We start from the raw sequence: 20,482 nt of genomic DNA on the forward strand, positions 1-20,482 counted from the left end.
TTTTTTTTTTTCTTGGATCAGAATTTTTAGTAAATGCTTTATTTATGGTGCTTGAGGTTTCTTAGTGCTAATCTTCTGCTTTTCTTGCTCAGATAGCTTATAAATAAACAGAAGTTGATCTTTGCCTTTCACTGCTCTCTGCTAATATTTTGTCAGGTCAAGATGGAACATTGCAGTCTTTTTCAACAGTGCATGAAAAGTTCAATAAAAGTTTAGGACGTGGTAAGTATTTCAATGAAAGTACAAATATTGGTGAAAAAAAGCCCTGAAAAGCATTTATGTAAACAGGAGCTAAAACATTAGGTAGGCCTTATTTTCACTTTCAACTGTTGTATGAAAACTATTCACCTCAGCTGTTCTGTAAACTCAGTCCTTCCTGATGTATATAAAGTGTACTGTCAGATTTGTTTGTACGTAAGAAACATAATTTCTCTAGCCTGGCAGTGTGTGTTATTTTGCCATGGGAAACTTTGGGTATGATTTTTGTATTACAAATGTGTAAAGCAGTAGCTGACATTTGAGCATAGGTAATTACAACTTTTTACCCCACTTCCCTTTATTTGTTTGACTAAATCATTAGTTTATTTGTATTTCTTGACTTTAGTTCCTTTGATTTAATGTACAGTTTAATTTAAAAAACAAATCTTCCACGCGATGCTGTGGTTAAGGGACAGTTCAGAGAGCAAGAATCAGAAAGACTAAGATAATCCTTATTTTTAAATATCTATATCTATAAATTGATAGATATGTATTTAGATAGATTTGAATAGACCAACATAGGTTAATTGATTATATATATCCTTCGGGCATAAATTTGAAATTCCTGACTCTTTGGTTATTGAAAGAGTGTTGTGTATTACTTATGTAGCCATGTCTGTATGACCATGGTTTTAGCTGTAATGGGGCGACCTCTGCCTCAGGATGTCAGCACAAGGTCTTGGAACAAATGGGTTTAGTAGTACAACTGTACTGGCTAGAGATTTGCTCAGCATCACATGAATTTTTACAGAAACTCTATATATAATATTCTTAGCTCTTTTAACCCTAGGTAACAGCAATGCTGTGTTAACGTAAACCAAATTTTTCTAAGTTTAATAGGAACTTTACATTTAGTAAACAATCCTTTTAAAAGCATTCTCAGATTTAGCCATGAGATTGAGACACTTAACGTCTTTTTTTTAAGGTTCGATTAACAAAAAGAAATCGAAAAAGAAAGGTCTTAAGCTTGATACGATGGCACTTCCACCAATTACAGTCTTTGCTTCAGGTAAGTAGTCTTTGAGATACGTTACCGAACTCATCAGGTTTTCCTTTTAATGCTTGAGACACTACTGTTTTGAAAGCCCATGCTGTATCAAGATGAGATTATTGAGATTCTGTGGCCCTTCATGAGCTGTTGAGTGACAGCTGAAAATTATATTTCACCTGGTAAACTTTTCTATTATTTCAAAAAAGAGCATTTCATTTCAAACGTCTTTAACTGGCTTTTGGCTTTAAAATCTCCATCATGGGAGCCAGAATCTTCTGGATAATAATACATATTATCCCAGTCTGGAGAACCAGCAATTAGCAGGGATGAATATCTTTTGTCAGCTAAGGAAATCTTGGTTATAGTGGCGGATTTTGATTCCCCATTTCCTTTATTTGAGTCACTTTTCAAAGTCAAATTTCAATTACTCTGTTAATTTGTAATTCAGTATGCAAACAGCGAACCTACCTTTTTGAAGCAGAATTGCGATTATCTTTGCTTCATCAAAATGTGTTTCTTTAAATTAATGACCTTTTCTTCAGACTTTAAATCGGTTTTGTCTGAAGTGTAGCTATTCTTTTGCCTCCTGAGGATGGTTGATTGTTTCATTTGTTGAAAGGTTTGAATTAACAATTTTGTGTAGCCATTTTGACTATTTATATCTGCAGACTTCAGTGATAGAGACCATCTGTACATACTTGTCGCAAATGTGTGTGTATATACATATAGATGCACTTTTTAAATTAATATTAGACCTGCCTGATTGAATTAAGGTAGAACTACCTTAAGTATGTTTTGTGACAGAAGAAAATGTTTATTTAAGTACATTTTAATTGGAGTTGTTTCATTTTTGCTATATTGTCCTTGTTGGTGAAGTGAACCGGTTTGTATCTAGTTGTTTTATTCTTTGAAGTTCTATAAATACCTAATTGCGTGCTCTCAAATTTTTTTGATGTGTAAATTCCAGGGGGAAAAAAGTAGACTTGCTCATTATTTACATCCCTGCATATCATATTTTTCCTGCAAAGTTTGGATACTGAGCTTTTGAGGAACGATTTTCCTGCAAATGCAGAAAAGTCTTTTGCTATGTGAAGCGGACCTAGCTCTTAAACCCTGCTTTAAGTTGTTAAACTAGTGGCTGCTGCTACTTCAGCAGCTGAAGAAACAGTTAAGAGACTCAGCTGGAAATGTGTACAGATTGAGCAGTATCATAGAATCATAGGGTTGGAAGGGACGTCTGGAGATCATCTAGTCCAACCCCCCTGCCAGAGCAGGGTCACCTAGAGCAGGTTACACGAGGAACGCCTCCAGGCAGGTTTTGAATGTCTCCAGAGATGGAGAGACCACCACCTCTGGGCAGCCTGTTCCAGTGCTCTGCCACCCTCAAAGTAAAGAAGTTCCTCCTCATGTTTAGGTGTAACTTCCTGTGCTCAAGTTTGTGCCCATTACCTCTTGTCCTGTCCCCGGGCACCATTGAAAAGATCCTGTCCCCTTACACCATTTAAGTTTAAATATGCTTTTCAAATAGCATATACTCAAATATACGAAGACACACACACACACACATATGTATATATACACATATATGTATATAACATACCAAAAAAGTGCTCGTGGTTTTGGTGGCATTTCAGTTACGCTATCAAATGCACAACGGTTTGCCAGGTGTTTTTTCTGAATGGTAGGTTTTTGAGTGTCCAACAAGAACACTAAATATGAACTGTTCTGCCTAAAGGTATTTCAAAGTACTCTTTCTTATGAAATCAGAAGAGCTTATTTGATTTTACAATGATGTTTCTAAAAGGATTATGTGTTACATTGCAGAAATAGCACATCAGAGTGACTGGGATGGTATTGTTGCCTGCCATCAAGGGTATATAACCTGTACAACCTGGAACTATCAGAAAACTTCCATGGGAGCTCATAAACTGAGGCCAGAAGAATTTGGCAAACATAAGCCTATTGATATATATGCAACAGTAAGTTTATTTAAGATAATGTTTCTTTACCCTTACAGTATATGCTATTTGGATTTCTGTTTGTACAGAAGCAATGTTTAGAATGCAAAAGCACTATCTAGACGTGTTTTAGATGCTTTGCAAAGTGCTTTCTGCCAGCTCAGTGTGTCCACGTAGCTGTTCTGTAATGTATATGGTCTTAAGAAAAATGCTGCCTATGCATTTTTTCCTTAAACATCGAGGTTAAGCACAGATTTTATTTTCTGATTCACATAGGTAGTTGGTGTTTCCTTTAATCTGTCATAATGATCTAGAGTTGACTATATGCTTGTGATGATAAACTTGCTGTGTGAATGCAAATTGTGGAAGATACTTCCTTTTGGCAATACAGAAAAATGCATTTCCAAATTGCAGCCAGGATATTCCCTCTAAAATGCTTTACAACTTGATCTGGACACAATGAAAGTCTAACGCTCGATGAAAGAGGTATAAATGTTTCCTGAGGCTTACGAGCTTGCAAGACAAGTAGCTACCATGGCATACTTCATGTGCTAGGCATTAATACTACTACTGTATCTTGTGATACATCGTTTTTCTGACCTTATGGTTAGTAGTTAAGTGGTAGATGAGATCAGTTCAGTTGTAAAGGTGGCTTTAAGTACTACATTCTTTGGATTTAATCTTTCCCAATACATCTAGATCTTTGTTTCTCTACTATTTAAAGTCTGTGTGAACTTACCCTGTTTTAGGGTGCTGTTGCCAATACGGGCATTGAAAGAGGCGTGCAGTTGGCATGCTTGGACTTTTGTTAGGGATTAAACTTGTGGATGTCTTGATTATATAGGTTAGTCATTTAGGTTACAGTGTTGATATTATTAGATATGAAATCTGATGGATATCACCAAGTCAGTATTTCATTATGCTTCATAAGCATGCAGTGCCATATTTGTTATTTGTTGATTACTTGCTTATTTTAAGAGCTCCTTCCTCTACTTTTTTCAGGTGTAAACTGTTGTTTGTTCTGTGCAGTTTTCCTTGAAGAAGTTTAATAAAAACACACTGGTATTTTGTATTCCTGATACGTTATATATCTTCTAACAACTTTGCTAATTAGATATACACTTAAAAAATTGTTTTCATAGATATTTGTGGTTTTTTTCCCCTTGAAAGGCAGTTGACATCACCTCATGTGGGAACTTTGCTGTAGTTGGGCTGTCAACTGGACAGGTAGATGTGTATAACATGCAGTCTGGTATTCACAGAGGGTGTTACGGCAAAGAAAGAGGTAAGAATTGCTACACTTTTAAAATACTGACTCTTAACAGAACAGTGACAAACTGGTGTTCTGTCATTTAACATAGCTTCTGAGTTGAATTTGGGAATGTCTTCAGTTTCTCTAATTACCCTACATTGTCCTATTTTGTATTGTAATCAGAAGTAATTTGAAACATACTCTGAAGGACAGGATCCCTGCTAGTTTTAACAGCTCCGATGTTAGCATATGTTTGGTTTTAATTAACACAAAATTGTCAGTTACCAAAATGGTTAGCACTAAAATGAGATCCTCTGGCCTCAGCTCTTTCTGAGATAATCACATTTCCAGTACTTAGCTTTATGTTATAGGGTTTTATCTCTGAGATAAATTTGGCCATCTGTTTTGTGCTCTCTGCTTAAAACTGAAAGAATACTTTACATGCATGGGAAATTGAAATCCTAAGCAAGTCCAGTTCTTTGCGTATGCTATTATTTTCAATAACCCAGCTGCAAACTTAACCCTTAATGTAAGTGTCAACGTTCAGACTTCTTTCAATGGTTGCGTACATATATATTTCATGTCATGTATTCTCATGTATGTTTGCTGTTGCTTTGTAAGTCTGCAATTTATAATAAGGACCTTGTGATCCGATTTATTTTTCTTTTTGTTGTTATAGAAATAAGGAAAGAGTCTTGATGAACCTGTAAACCTTAATGGGTTCCTAAAAGCCATTTAGCATAGTAAATGTGAAGTGGTCTCCTAATGACATCATTGCTTGATAGTGGGATGAATTTTATGAGTTTGGTTACTGGTCAGTAACCCTAGGCATATAGTAAGAAATAAAATTGATATAAAATTGATCCAAAACCAGAGGAGCTATGCCTTATCATCTTTACACTGCAGTGTAAAGCATCCTAGGAAAACTCCCAGTCTTTGTGCCAAAACTGAGGCTGTAAATTTTGTGTGGAGTAGTTGGGCCTCCTGGAGGTATTCCATAAGTGATTCAAAAAGTCCCTCAAATTTCACATTCAAAAAAAAGCCCCCCAGATTTTAAAGCAGAAATAAAAGCTAATATTCACCTGGAATTACTCACAGCTTTTGTATTGTATTCTAGGTGCTTACTTGAAAGCAGTTTGGCTCTGTACTAGTAAAGAAACTTATAATATTCAAGCCGCCTTGCCAGGTGGCTTTAGAATTGTTTGTCACATGCTTACTGCTCATTTAGTGCAGTTAGGTGAAGACACACAGAATAGTGTGTGGCATTCTGCTGATTTCTATGCTATGTTCAAATTCTGAAATACAACTTTCTTTTCCTTTTATTTGCAGCACATGAGGGGACCATTAGGGGGGTAGCAGTGGATGGATTAAATCAGCTGATAATCACAGCTGGTAGTGAAGGATTAATTAAATTTTGGAAATTCAAAACTAAAGATCTCGTTTACTGCACTGAGCTTTCTTCTTCGCCGAGTGGAATTCTGCTTCACAGGGACAGGTAAGAAACTGAAGCTATTTCATGTGGATTTTCTTTTGCTGCAAGTACGTAAGAGTAGGGTGGCAACCAAATATTGTAATGAAGTTTAAATTTTTGATGCATTGAAATACAACTGACTACTAGTTGACAAAACAAAGTGACCATGAGCTATTTTATTAGACTGAAGGAATGTAACTGTTTTTCTGAGATTATGTCAGGATAAAAGATTTTTGGAGCAATGTCAGGGTGTTGTTTTTATTTCTTATCTCCAAATATTCACTATCATATGTGCTAATGATTTTTGGCAGTGGTATTCTGGGAATTGCCTTTGATGACTTCAGTATTAGTGTTCTGGATATAGAAACCAGGAAGATTGTCAGGACGTTCCCAGGACACCATGGACGGATTAATGACATGGTAATTGTTAACTCATTTTCTGTAACAGATGATGTGTACAAATACCTAATTAATTTTAAAGACGGTGTATTTCTCTGTGTCTACTAAGTCACTGAGTATTACATTCAGCTACGAATAGTAAAGTTGTAGTTCAGCTCTACAGCAGTTTTCGCCATGATAGTTTTCAACTTAAAGTGTATAGTGTTTGAATGGCCATGTATTTTTGATGTGCTTTGGGATTTTACTATATATAAATTTGCAACAATCTAATTTTGGGTTTAACAAAATAAAGCATTAAGAATAACCAAAAGCATGTTGAGGGGCGAAATTGTGCAATGCTCTTAACTGTATATACTGAAAAGATGCTACAGGGAGATAAAAGGTATAAACAGTTCTGAGATCATGCAATGGACTGATAATTCCTTGTTTTACATTTTGTGTAATAGTGCTTTGTAGTGTTCACTGAAATACTTTTTAGCTTCTGATTTAATTCTAAGTGCTAGTAAAGAAGTATTTGTTCAGTTTCTTCAATTTTATGCTCAGTGGTTTTCATCATTAACATAAAAGTGAGGACCAAAGTGCTTTTATTAACAATGAGATGTGTCCTGCATCATGTATTTAAACATGTTCTGAAATAGCTTCCGTTTTTGTCCTTTTATCGCTTTCAATAAGGTGGGCAATAAGGTCAATTTTTGTTTTGTGGCCAGACCACTTCGTCCTGATGTTAGGGAGCAATCTATTCTTGAAATGTGTAAAAGGGGACCTCCTGTACGGACTGACTTGTCAGTTGTGCCATTGGATTGATTATTTTATTTTAGACTTTCAGTCCTGATGGCCGTTGGCTAATAACTTCGTCGATGGACTGTACCATTAAGACTTGGGACCTTCCCTCTGGATGGTGAGTAATTTAAAAACTATACAGCAGCAAGAAATTTATTATAATCCCCTTTCTGTCTGTTAAGCGGCAAAAAGCCTTCTAGCTTGAGTATCTGTCACCAACCTGTACTATGTGGTATTCAAAGTTGTACATGGTATAACAAACAAGTACACAGTATTTCAGTTGAATGTGATGCTAGCAATGTGTGCCTTTTTCTATGTATACAAAATAACGATGCCCTGAAGATCTAATGGTGAATCCTGGAGTTCTCATGTGGTGTGAATGAGTGTGAGTTTGTTGTCTGGAAGTAGCACTCTAACCTAAACAAAAAGAGATTGCTTAAGGTGAATTGCTTTATGATATGCTGAAGTATTCATAGAATGGTTTGATTTAGAAGTGACCTTCAAAGGTCTAGTCCAACCCCCCTGCCATGGACAGGGACGTTTTTCACTAGATCGGGTTGCTCAAAGCCCAGTCCAACCTGACCTTCCAGTGAGGCACTGTCCACAGCTTCTCTTGGCAACCTGTTCCAGTGTCTCACCGTCCTTATAGTAAAAAATTTCTTCCTTGTATCCAGTCTAAACCTACCTCCTCTCAGTTCAAAATTGTTGCCCCTTTTCCTGGGTTGCCCAGAGAGGCAGTGGAGGCCTCATCCCTGGAGACATTCAAGGCCAGGCTTGATGAGGCTCTGAGCAACCTGATCGAGTTGAAGATGTCCCTGCTTGATGGAGGGGGCTTGGACTAGATGACCTGTAGAGGTCCCTTCCAACCCAACACATTCTATGATTCCTGTCACTATAGGCCCTGTTAAAAAGTCTCTCTCAGTCTTTCTTATAAGTCCCCTTTAAGTATTGAAAGGCCACAAGGAAGTTTCCCCGGAGCCTTCTGTTCTCCAGGGTGTACAGTCCCAACTCTTTCAGCCTGTCCTCACAGGAAACATGTTCCAGCCCTCTGATTATTTTCCTGGACCTGCTCAAACTTCATGCCTATCTTGTGCTGGTTGCCCTAGAGTTGGATGCACTACTCCAGTTGGTTTTTTAAGTAGAAACCTGTTCTCGCTTACATTAATTTTAGCAGCACAATAAGGCTTTACTTCAGTTATATTTTTCACTTAGGCATCCTTGCAACTGCCAAAAATACGCTTTTATGATCCACTGTGAGTAGTCTTTTCCCAGAATGAAATTTGGAGAAGTACATGCAAGAGGTTCAGGAGCCCAGAAAAAAAAGGTGAAAAAGTAACTTGGAGTTCTGCCAGTGCATTCTTTTAGCAGCACATCAGATAGATTTTTAGTAATTAAAAGTAGTCCTGTGCACTGTGCAGCTCTGGTTATACCTGGCACTGAATGGTTGCATTTCAATTGATTACTTTTGTTGATGTGGTTTGGTAAATAATTTTGTATACAGTAACAGTTTTCAATTTACTATGAAAAGTGTGTTGAATCTCAACAAATAATTGACCTATTCTTACATGATGAATGACACTAGTCTAAAAGGGGACAGGATGAACAGTAACTGTCATCTTTCCAGTATAAAGGGGAGGGAAATTAACACTCTGTTTGGACTACATCTTTCTAACCCTCTTTCCCTTCCCAAATGATATGCCTACAAAAACTTACGGCATTAATTATAACACTTCAGAAATGTTACTTGTATCTTTCATTTCCTTAGTAACATAACACTTTGTAGTAAGAATCCATTCATACTGTTCTTTAAAAGTAATCTAACAATAGTTCTTGTCTGCATGTAACACGTAAGTAAATATTTTGTCTCTTCTCTAAGTAACTGCAAGAAATTCCAGTCAAGCTCAAATCTAGGCAGGTACATGACAAACCCTGTTTTTGAAAGTAATGAGGCTAAGTTCTTCTAGAACTTAAAGGAAAGGTTTTTCCATAACCATATGCAAAGGATTGTATTGAAAAGGAAGAACAGCTTTTAATAAAAAGCCAGATGCTTGTTTTACTTTTGCTGTGGTATATTTGCTCATAAATAGAAGAACTGAATTATAAACTGTGTATTCTAAAGACTCAGCTTTGATATTGTCCTTAGAGAAGGATGGAAAACATGTTTTTTAGATGACTGAGTACTATGTTACAAAAAATACCAACTGACTTTAATAGATGTCATGCCATTTACTTAGAGAACATTTGTTTATAAACGGGAATGCTGCTTAACTGTCCTTATATAATGCAAGTATTCCTAGCATATGGTTTTTTATGTAGGGCTTTTTGAGAATTGGGAAGAAAATTACCAATTTATGTAGAGAGAGTTACAAGCAGAAACCTTGGCATTATGCAAGTTTTTCTTTCTGCAGTGCAGCTTCTTTAGACAAATGAAGGAATCAAGGGCACAAGCTGACTGTTTGTAGTTTGGACAGGATACTTGAGACACAATGGTGAAAGAAACTTCTTGGTGTTGTGAGCTCAGCAATTTTATACTTTTCCATTGTCTCACTTCTGCAGTTGGATGAAAAGTGTAAAGATGAATGCTTTCAGCCCCCAGGCAGGATTAATTTAGCAATTACTATACATTTTGTGTAAAAACTACAGGCATGTCTCTCATTGTCCTATAGTGGATTGATTTCCTCTCCTCCCCCAAGTCTGTATTTTTAATCATGATTTAAATTCCATAACTAGAAAAATTTAAAGTTTGTTTTGCAGTTGTTCCTTATGGTTGTTTCCTTGAGCAGTGTTTCTCACTGGTAAAAGGACGGATTTGAAACTAGAACCTGTATTTAAGTTTTCTAGCCATTGTGCTCTGTGTGCAAAAATCAGTGTAACTGATACATGTTCTGGCATTTGTGGATTTAGTGTTTGTATGTTTTATGTTGAGAGTGATGAATGATGTGGCTCTTACCTGATGACTTGTAACATGCATCTAACAGCATGCAGAAGGAAAAAACCATTCCATTCAGGGGAAAAAACAGCTTTTATTTTTAATGTGGTTTGTCAGATAATCACAGGAGTGCTCGGTACCTAAGAAAATACATTGGCCACAAGATTTTACTTTTTGGACTGCTTTGTTACATCAGTGTTTTTTTCTATGTGTACTGAACAGAACAGAGTGGTAGAAGTAGCTGCTCTCATCACTTCTCACTTTGCTTTTGATTTTGGTCTGTAAAAAATAACAAATTATTTAAGGTCTCCATTTTTTGTTTCTCTTAATTAGTTGTCAAACTTAACTGTTTCTTGCAATTTGAAATAACTGAAATTTGTACCTCAACAAGTGACAAGTTAGTGCTATGATGTGGGCTTGAGTGCATGTCTACAAGGGTGTGCATCATACAGGACTTGTGGCATCATCCAGAACTCAAAAGTGGCTTATTACTAAAATAGTCACATACTACTGAATATTTTAATTTTTTCAGTTCTCTGCAATAGTAAAAGGAATGATGAAGGAATGTTATATCAGGCTGAAGATACGGTAATGTCAAAACAAACTGTTGCAGATAACCAAATATTGCAGTGTACGGTTCATTCTTTACTTCAGGAACATTAGGTCCTAGTATTAACCAGGTGTATATGAAGTATTCTTAGAAAGGGAATTGACAATTATGGCAGAGAACTAAAAGATGAGGTCAGAGCACCATGGAGCTGATTGAAAGTACAAAATACATGGCCACTAAAATGGTTAGTGTTAGGCATAAGGAGTTGAATGCGGATAGGTGTTTCATCATATTTTCCACAGAATGTGGATGTCTAGGATAAATGTACCAGCTTTAGTCGATTTTAGAGAATTTTATAGAGGTGAGTGGTTTGTTGCATAGTGTCATTTTTTAAGTTTATTTGTCATTTGCTAAGTTTATATGTCGTATTTGAATACTTCTAATACGATAGTTTGTATACATGCTTCCAGGGTTGTGCTTGGTTTCAGTCGTATTTGTGCTGCTGTTCAGATATGCACAGATAAACAAGTTGATCTTCCTGAGAATTTCTCTGTTGTTTTTTCTCTACTTAGCCTCATAGATTGTTTTTTGGTAGACTCTGCAGCTGTGAGCCTTACTATGTCTCCTACAGGAGATTTTCTAGCTTCAACACATGTGGATGATCTTGGAATTTATTTGTGGTGAGTATGTGTTACATCTGTTTCTACACAGAATTTCAGATGGGGAAGAATTCTTTTAATCACTTTTATCGCAAATAGAGACTTGTTCTGCAAAATATCATCTCCAGGGTTTTGTGTTCTCTGGTTCTAATTAAGGCAAATATTCTGTATTGCTGTGATTCATAAACTTTGAAATCTCTCACAGTTAAAAAATTATTCTGATAATTAAATGAACTCTTTTTTTCTAAATGTTTCTATGTTAAAGAATTCTCTCTGTGTCATTCCTAAAGTTTTTCTTTGACTCTACTATTTTTGTTTTACCCCTTTTGAAGTGTCAGTGCTTGTATAGTGCTACTTCTGAAGAGCTTTTCTTCTTGTTCTGGTATACAGTATTGTCTAAGACTTCTGAGTAGAATTTAGAAGGTGCAATTATTTCTGCTTATTAATGATAGATCAGCACAGATGTAAAATCTGTTTTGGTTCGATTTCCCACTGATACAGCTTTAAAACAAATGACTGCTAAGGTCCAGTACTGAAGTAACACACCTTTTAAGTGATTTGGTGGGGTTTTTTTCCGTTTTGATAGATAGATCGATCTTTCAGGTTACATTTGTAGCCTGTAGTTTTGGCTGAGGGGTGTTCAATTGTTAGACTTTTCTATGCTTAAGTAAAAGTGCTTCATTGTAAGTAATGACAAAGGTTTTTACCTAGCCCTATTTCATATTGACAGAAAAAATAATTTGCCAGAATGACTTGTGTGTGTATTCCAGACCTCAGGAAAACTTGCTGAGTACTACTCTGAAATTCTGTGAAAGCAGGGTGAATCATTTATGTTTGCATAACGTATTGTACATATTAAGTACAAAGCAAACTTTTTAGGTAGGCAATTTTGCAATTTCGAGTAAATATAGTAAATGGCAATGATTAAAGTAATCATACCGGGTAGTGCCATATGTATTAAATGCTCTTGGCAATAGTACTTCAGCATAACTTTTATGTTTCAGACTTCCAGGTTATGTATATTGCTGCATTTCGTTTCTTGTTTATCTGGTAGATGAGGAAAACTAATCTTGAATAGAATCTGGTGAACTGCTGTAATGCAGTAGTATTAGATTGCAGTAAAAATTATGTCTAAAATACTTGTTCCCATTCTCCTGACAATTGGTTCTAAATGCCTGTCTTATTTTTCAGGTCAAACCGTTCTCTATATTCACTTGTCTCTTTACGGCCCCTTCCGGCAGATTATGAACCTTCTGTGGTGACACTCCCTAGCACCTGCCCTGTGCAAGGTAATCTTCAGATGAAAGAGTATTTTATGTTCAGTTTGGTATTATATTTTAAGTAGAAGATGGTTTGCATCCTCAGTGAAAACTCATTGTGTCTTGGCAGTCTTTCTCTGAACTGTTCTATTGCTTCAACCATTTTTGGCATAGTTACTCATATGCTAATATTATTTACTAAAATCTAGTCATGTTTCTATGTTCAGACATAAAGAATTACATTGTGGTGATCTCCACATCTTCAAGGAGATTTTGTAGGTAATAAAAACATCTGTGCTATTTGCTGGCTTTCTTTAATCCCAGACTTGCGTAAATGCCTTCTGTTGTGACATCTGGGAGGCCAGTTTGAAATTAACATTACTGTTTGGTGGTGGGAAGAGAATTGTTCTTTGTTCCACTTCCCTCCAACTTTTTTTGTCTGCTTGTATGCCATGGTAGTTTCTCTGCTGTATATTGTCTTGTTTGCAACAGAATTGGGTTCAGTTGACCTGCTACGTACCTGTGCTAGATTGCCAGTGAAAGAAAGGCCTAAATTGCGTTTTTGATACGTTTAATATAAATGGTTAAGCCTCTAGATGGAGATCTTGTCTGCCCAAGTTTAGCAGTACCTGCATTTTGATCTCCATCTGGAGGAGAAACACACATAGCTATTGACCTTATAGAAGAGTGAGGAATGTGCTTAATGATGACTGCTTTATTAAGCACATACTTATTTTAGATACTTAAGTTAGGGAGACAGGATTTCATCCCAAAACTTTGAATGTTTTAATCCTATAAACTGATTTTGGCTGAACACTTTAATACGCTTTCTGTCTTCAGCAAATGTAAAGTTCCTGTTTAGATGCTCAGAGTTTTAAATGGTTTTACATTTTTTTGTTTCTTTTGACTTCTATCATATTCATGTCTTCAGCCATGTAATATTTTGCAAAAAGAAAGGGAAAGTCAAGGTGTTTGGTCAAGACCAGATAGGAAGTCTAGAGATAACCTAATGACAAACTGCATATCTTTTGTTGTGTGATGTTGTGCTTTAATGTTGAGATTTTCTTCATCTTCATGTGCCACATCAGTCATACCTATGAACAGATTGTGAACATTGTACGTATTTAAATGCAAGGATTTTACAGATTTGTAACTTGGAACTAAAATTGCTGTGTATATATTTTACAGCGGTTAACAGTTTAAAAGTAATCCATTGTTCTTCCTTTAGGACTTCTATAAATTGCATTTATATCATTTCAGCCAAAGTGGATAAATCTTGTTAGTCTTTAAAATTTTATTTATCCAATTCTATGTTTTAGCTATAATTGTGTGCCATTTTAATATTTAATAGGGTTAATAAAAATTGTTTCTGTAGCTTTTGAGCTATATGTTATGCTAGCTGTTATGCATGGTTTTTTTTCAAAAATTGCAAAAGAAATTATCATGTTTTGATTTTTAAAAAAATAAATGTGAAGTATGTATGTTCATAAGATGTATGTTCATAAGATATCTGTTCTCGAAAGATGTGGATGTGTCAGGAGATGAAGAAACCTGTGATGAAATGATAGAATATGTCTCACCTGAGCAGCTGGGAGAGCAGCTAGTGACCCTTTCCTCATTACCAGAATCAAGGTGGAAAAATCTCCTCAGTCTTGATGTTATCAAGGTAACGATATTAGGCACACCATTGCTTATCTATTGTAGTATTTGGATTGTAGTTTTTAAGAAGGCAAAATAAGGGCTGTTTCTCCTGTAGTGTAAAGCAGACAGTTGTGTTAACTTGGATGTTCGAGAAATCTTGAGAAGGAGGAAGTGTTTCATAACTTTTGACATTACTGTTTCTGCAACATGCAAAATAGCTGCCTGAGGGCAGATATTTCCATGTCAATGCAGCTGAGAAGTGCCTGTAAAGCTGTTCCTAGGTTGTGTCTCCAAATCACTGTTGGGCATTCCCATAACTGGAACAAGACGGAATGTGCAAAACATAGTAGTATACAGCCAGATATATTTGCCCTTGTTCTATGAGCTGCATTTACTTAAATCACAAAACTTGATCCCACTTTTCAGGTATTTTTTAAAATTTTGCAGTAGAAGACTATATGGTGCTTTTCACAATTTCTGGGATTTGGGAGAGCGGCTGTTTTTTCTTCTAAATAGTAGCTTCATATTCAGTGGTAAAACATTTTACCTATATATTTAGTTTTCAGTTAGTCCTTACAGTTTTCATAGTATTTTAAAAAAAAAACTCTTGACAAAGAAAATCCCCACATGTTGTTACTATATTTGCATTAAAATAATCATCATCTAATTAACAGAAAAAAAATAAACCAAGAGAGCCACCAAAAGTTCCCAAATCAGCCCCTTTCTTCATCCCAACGGTTCCTGGACTTATACCCAGATACGTTGCTCCAGAGGAAGAAAATGATACACAGGTAAACCCAAGAATCAATACAATAGTTTTTATCTAGTGTATTTTACAAGAAAATCTTGAGTGCTTTTTAGTGCTGAGTGAAATCTTGCTAAAGACTTTAAAGTAGCTGTTTTAACACATTTGCATTAATGTTTTTTTCTTAAAGTCTTTTATTCTGTCAATAGGAAAAGAATCTAATTGAGATGTAAAAATATGTTTGTGTATTCATGCACACTCTCTTATATTTTTGTGGTCTAGTCAAAGGTAGTAAACCTTGGAGTTCTGGCACAGAAATCAGATTTCTACATTCGTCTTGAAGAAGCCCTGAGCACTAATGAATGTAAGTTGACAAGACATTTCACTACAAATGTAGGTGCTAATACCGTTTTGATATGGGTTGGATTTCTAATGCCAGAATTGTAATGTCTGAGGAAAAAAATATGTGTATTACAGTAGCAAAGGCAAAGAGCCTTTCTAGTTAGATAGAGATAGATAGATACACACATATAGATATATAGTCAGCTATAAAGCTGACTACTACATAGATAGCCAATCTAGATCAAAGATCCATTGGCATTCCAGCTTGCCTGCAGCATGGAGCCTAGTTCAGGCTAAAAGCCATATAGAGAAAGAAGGTAACATTCATAAGATGGTTAGACTTTCTTGGAGATTGTGATGATCTCACCCAGAAAAGGTGCTATGTGTTATTTGTAGGGTAAGAAAGGAAGGGAATAGTCTGGTAAGGAATACTGGAGTGATTCATGGAAACATGAAAAACGTAATTTGCATAACAAGTTCTATTTTCAAGGGCTACTTCACAAAACATTCAGCAAACTTAGAGCTTTTGTTGATTGCTTTACAATTTAAAGCTTGAAAAGAAATAATTTATATGAAAATAAGCTGTTGGATTTCTTTTAACATTAATTTCACTTTGAAATTCAGTCACTTAAATTGCCTGTGGAATGTACCTGCTGTTTTCCCTGTTTAACTTGCGCTGCTACAGAATCATTGAAATTTAGATTTTTGTAAATGATTGCCAATATAGCTGGCTTGGAAGTGTAAACAGACAGTCACTGGTAGCTTGACCACAAGGCAGTTCTGCTGGGAATTTTTCTACCCCTTCTTAAACGCTTTTGAGATGACCAGCGTAGTCAACTGCACTTCAAACATATTGTGTGCAGAATCTTATTGTTCATCACAAACAAGGTGTGTTTTTATGCTGTGTTTTTAGTATTTCGATTGATAGTATTCTATTAAGCTGCTTCAGAGGTGCTCAGAGAAGAGTGAAACATCAGGTGAATATTTAAAAACCTAATGAAGCACCTAGACGTTGGGCATACCAGGGAGCAAGTACACTCTGTGATGCATTGCAGTAGTGGGCAATAGTGGGCCTTCCTCAGGCCACCTCTGCTGTAAGGCACGTGTGCTCCACACTGTGTGCTGTGATCCCAGTCCAGGGAGCCTGTTGATCCTGACTCGGGAAGCCTCTGATGTGTAACACAGCTCTGTGCTTGCTAGTTTGCAGGCATCTCTTCTAAAGGTGACTAGGCTTTGCAAATAGAGTAGTATACTAGAAGCCATCCTGGGATGGCTTTTTTGCCATTGGCATGGAGACAGGGATTGGTATCTCAGATTAGGACTGTGGAACATAGATTGAGCTGGGCATCTTTTCCATATCGTATGGATGCCAACTTCATCGTATGTTCCAAGCTTGGCTTTTTAATGTCACGGCATAAAAATGATTTAATGCATCTGTTTAGTACTGTTAGTATCACAATTATATTTAAAACTAGCTAATGATTTTCACGGGAATCAAATACAGATGGAAACGGATTTATACCACCTAAGGAATAGTAGCCAAAGCCTGATACCATTAGTTACCATGATATAAGACTTTTAAGAAGTTGCTCTTCTTAGCAAAATAAATATTAATTGGAAGACTTTTTAAAAATATTTTTACCAACAGCTGTGTTTGCAACCATACATATTTTTATTTCTGCATTTTTAAAGCAAATGGAATTCTTAAAGATCAGGTAGGATTGTAAAAATCTTGATGAAGAACATTCATGAAGAGGAGGAAAGAGTTTGTAAATGGCAAGCGTTTCCATCAGGGAAAAGATTTCCCCCACTCTACGACGCACCATGTCCCAGGAAAAGCAGGAAGAATTGACTTTAAAGTAATAATTACCTTAGGTGCACCAGACGATCCTCAATTTAGCATAATTTCGATAAGAGTAAACACTGTAAAGATTTCTAGTAAAACCAATACCTTGTCTCTTCTAGGATATATTTGCAGTAACAGCTTGAAGTCCCAAGTATATATGTTCTTTTTGCCAAGAGGTGTAAAATGACAACGTTAATGCCGTTAATAAGAAATTTTGTTCAGCTTAAAAGACAGAAATGGGAAAACAAAGTTATACAAATACAAAGTTGTTACTTGTATTTTTCAAGGTGAACTTAGAAATAAAATGCAACTGTCTTTTTAGAGATGTACTTCTCTGTAGTATGTGATGGGAGGGTAAATTAAAGGCAGGATGGCATTTTGTGTAAAACAAAAAAGTAAGGGAACAGTAGAAACTTGAAACATACAGTCACTGCCCAAGAATTTCGGAATATACCAAAATAATTTTGGAAGGATTTGTAAGATTGTTTTCTTCAAATGTTCCTGATAATGTATCCCTCAATGCTTTAACACAGATACATCTCCACTTAACTTACTGAAAACCTTGGGACCGTCTCATATTGAGATAGAACTAAGGGGTTTGGCCCCTGAAAGTGGTGGCTCAATGGAGGTGATGCTAAGCTTTTTGAGAATGATTGGGATGATGCTGAACAAGAAGTACAACTTTGAACTTGCTCAGGCATACCTTGCGCTATTTTTAAAGGTAACAATTTTCTTATAAAATTTTATGTTAGTCCTGTTTAAAATGATGGTTGTCCATGATTGTTGTCCAGTAAAAGAATGTAAATTGTCTGCTCAAAAGAATTATCTTAAGTGATTTTTTTCTTGGGGATGGTTTTAAAATTACTAACTGAATGCACTGGATAATTTGACAACTCATCTGGTCACAGTCGAGAGAAACTTGCAAAAACCAGATAGTGATGAGGACCGTGCCAGACAGGTTTTATTCTACTATTTGCTACTTAGAATTGTTGGTATTTTTTGTAATATGCCTAACTTCTTAATGGTTGTTAATTGCTAAGATGAGATACGCTATGTCTTAAGTAAGAAAATAATTCAGTGCACAATGTTTGGGGAAGTAAAATGAGCATTTTGTTGGACTTATCACTAGACATTGCAAGGCTGACTGACTTTACTTCCCATGTCAGTGGGCTGCCTTTCTTCTGTTACCTGCAAAGCATCACAGAGCTAATGAAATGATTCCCAGGTGTGTGGAGGTTAGAAAGTTGTTGTGATAAAATATAGTAGCAGTTACTCTCAGAGAGAAAGTGGTTCTGCAGAAGATTGAAACCCTTTTGATGTACAAGTGCTTACCTTGTCAAGATACTCTGATTTGTGAAACTCTGAGAAAGCAATTAATTACAGTTTACTAGGAAAAAGTTGTTATAAACATTCAGACATGTAATACTATCTATTTAACTAAATATTTCTTAACAGCAATATTGAAGGGATTTGTTTTAAAGTTAGAGTGTAATGCTGGAGAAATATGACTTGCTCTTTTCCTTTTGTTGAGGTTAAATGGAACGCATGAGGCAGCTTCCACAGGAACAAGCAGTGCAGACGAATAGGAGTAGATCTGTAGAGTAAAACATTTAGGCTTGAGGTCCTGATATTCATTCACCAGTGGCTTTTGATCCAGTCTATTTATTATTAGTCTGGTCTCATGGATTGGATATGATTAATAGCTGCAATATTAGATGTTAGAATTTGTCTTTATGTTTAGTTTCATACAAAAGAAATTTAGGTCTTGCAGGGTAGGTTAGGAACAGCTAGGAAATTTGACTCAGAAATGTACCCCTGATGTGAACTACAGTAGAATAATATAAACTTAGCTTGTGACACATGAACACCAGTATCTTTTGTTGTAGGTTCCAACTAAAACAGCTCTGAGGTTAGCAAGACTCCTAGAGTGAAGTTGTAGCCAGGAAAATAAGTATTCCATCCATTAAGTGGTAATAATGTATTGCTTTTCTACAAGATTGAGAGGTTTCTTTTCTTTATCTTTACCAAGGTTGCTGTTTATTACAGAGAGAGACATCATCTCCCTGTATCAGTATAAAGTGTGCCACCATCATTCTTCTTGCTTTATGCAACATGGATAATTAAAATAATAATCCTGATTGACCTCAAGGCATCTATTTAGCCGTACTAGCCTAAAGAGGAATTTGTGATGCAGGTTGCAAAGAGGAGAAAATTACCCTCTAGAGAAGTGTGTGATAAGGATAGATTCAGCAGCAGCAGGAGATCTTGTAAAGCAATAACATATTTAAGACATTTTGCTGCCTTATTCCATCTAATACATATGTGGGAGTAAAATGGCTTGTAAAAGACTAGAAAAGGGAGGCAGCATTAAACAGAGGCAATTAATTGAAGGAAAAGAGTCCTTCTCTTACTTGGGACATTCCTGAAAGCAAAGTATTGGAATTGAATGAGGAAACTCATCTCTTAATTTATTTTTTTTTTATTATCTGTATTTGTTTCACTAACTGCTTGTTTTCATTTTCAGTTACATCTTAAGGTTCTGTCATCAGAGCCAAACCTACTGGAAGAAGTATCCAGATTGTCAACACAACTTGAGGAAACTTGGATTCATTTGCAGACTCTCTTCAATCAGAGTCTGTGTGTGTTAACATATATGAAAAGTGCTTTGCTGTAAAATACTCCAGGGTTTTGTCTGCATAAAATTCCCCTCAGAATGATAGTACAATTTATTACCAAAAATAGTGGATTCCAAGAATTATACTGTGACTTCTGATTTTATACATCTGTATATTATACTATATTTTATACATCTCTGTATGGGAAAGTATTTTAGAATGTGCATAACTGAGTATTTTTACTCACATTAGTCGGAACAAAAAATTAATACGTGCAGTTTAAATATTCATGTTGTATTAGTTTGTGCGGTCAGTTAACAAACAGTTGGGCAGCTATAGGTAATATAGCTAATTACCTTATGCTTTCATGGCCAAAAATGTAAATCAGAATGAAGAAATGACTTGCAAAAAAAAACCAAAAAAACCAACCAAACAAAAAAAACCCCAAACAAGTGGGAATGTAATGTCTGTGCAGGAGACCAAAACCTATATTGTGCTTAATAAACAATTATTGTTCATGCAAAAATAAAAAGTCTGAATTATTAACAGTTTATTTACATTAGCTTAAGGCAAACGAATATAAAAATTGCTTTCTTCTGCAAGTAGAGTGCTTTTCCTATAAAGTTTGTGAAAGTAGTTTTCTTCTCACTTTGGTAAGCTGTGTTCACTATTCTGCCTCAGACACCGATTTCTGAAAGCTAAGATTTCTAGCTGCGCTACAAATGATGTACCTTGAAAAAAACCAAAACTAATCCAAAAAAACCCACCCTCTCTTATAACCAGGTTT

At 35.8% G+C, this 20,482-nt stretch overlaps 1 protein-coding gene across 2 annotated transcripts in view; it reads left to right on the forward strand.

Annotated features, from left to right (window-relative positions):
- Positions 1-20,216, forward strand: part of WDR36 (WD repeat domain 36) — a 33,599-nt gene extending 13,383 nt beyond the window's left edge. For both annotated transcript variants that reach the window (XM_074570153.1, XM_074570152.1), the window contains exons 10-23: positions 157-222; positions 1,184-1,267; positions 3,074-3,228; positions 4,378-4,492; positions 5,789-5,954; positions 6,242-6,350; positions 7,148-7,227; positions 11,161-11,268; positions 12,439-12,536; positions 14,030-14,172; positions 14,822-14,938; positions 15,175-15,256; positions 17,614-17,801; positions 19,605-20,216. In XM_074570153.1, coding sequence (XP_074426254.1) covers positions 157-222; positions 1,184-1,267; positions 3,074-3,228; positions 4,378-4,492; positions 5,789-5,954; positions 6,242-6,350; positions 7,148-7,227; positions 11,161-11,268; positions 12,439-12,536; positions 14,030-14,172; positions 14,822-14,938; positions 15,175-15,256; positions 17,614-17,801; positions 19,605-19,754 — 1,661 coding nt within the window. In that variant the 3' untranslated portion in view covers positions 19,755-20,216. The remainder of the gene's footprint in view (positions 1-156; positions 223-1,183; positions 1,268-3,073; positions 3,229-4,377; positions 4,493-5,788; positions 5,955-6,241; positions 6,351-7,147; positions 7,228-11,160; positions 11,269-12,438; positions 12,537-14,029; positions 14,173-14,821; positions 14,939-15,174; positions 15,257-17,613; positions 17,802-19,604) is intronic.
- Positions 20,217-20,482: the final 266 nt, after the last annotated feature.

This window comes from Larus michahellis, chromosome Z (assembly GCF_964199755.1).
Source record: "Larus michahellis chromosome Z, bLarMic1.1, whole genome shotgun sequence".
Taxonomy (NCBI): Eukaryota; Metazoa; Chordata; class Aves; order Charadriiformes; family Laridae; genus Larus; species Larus michahellis.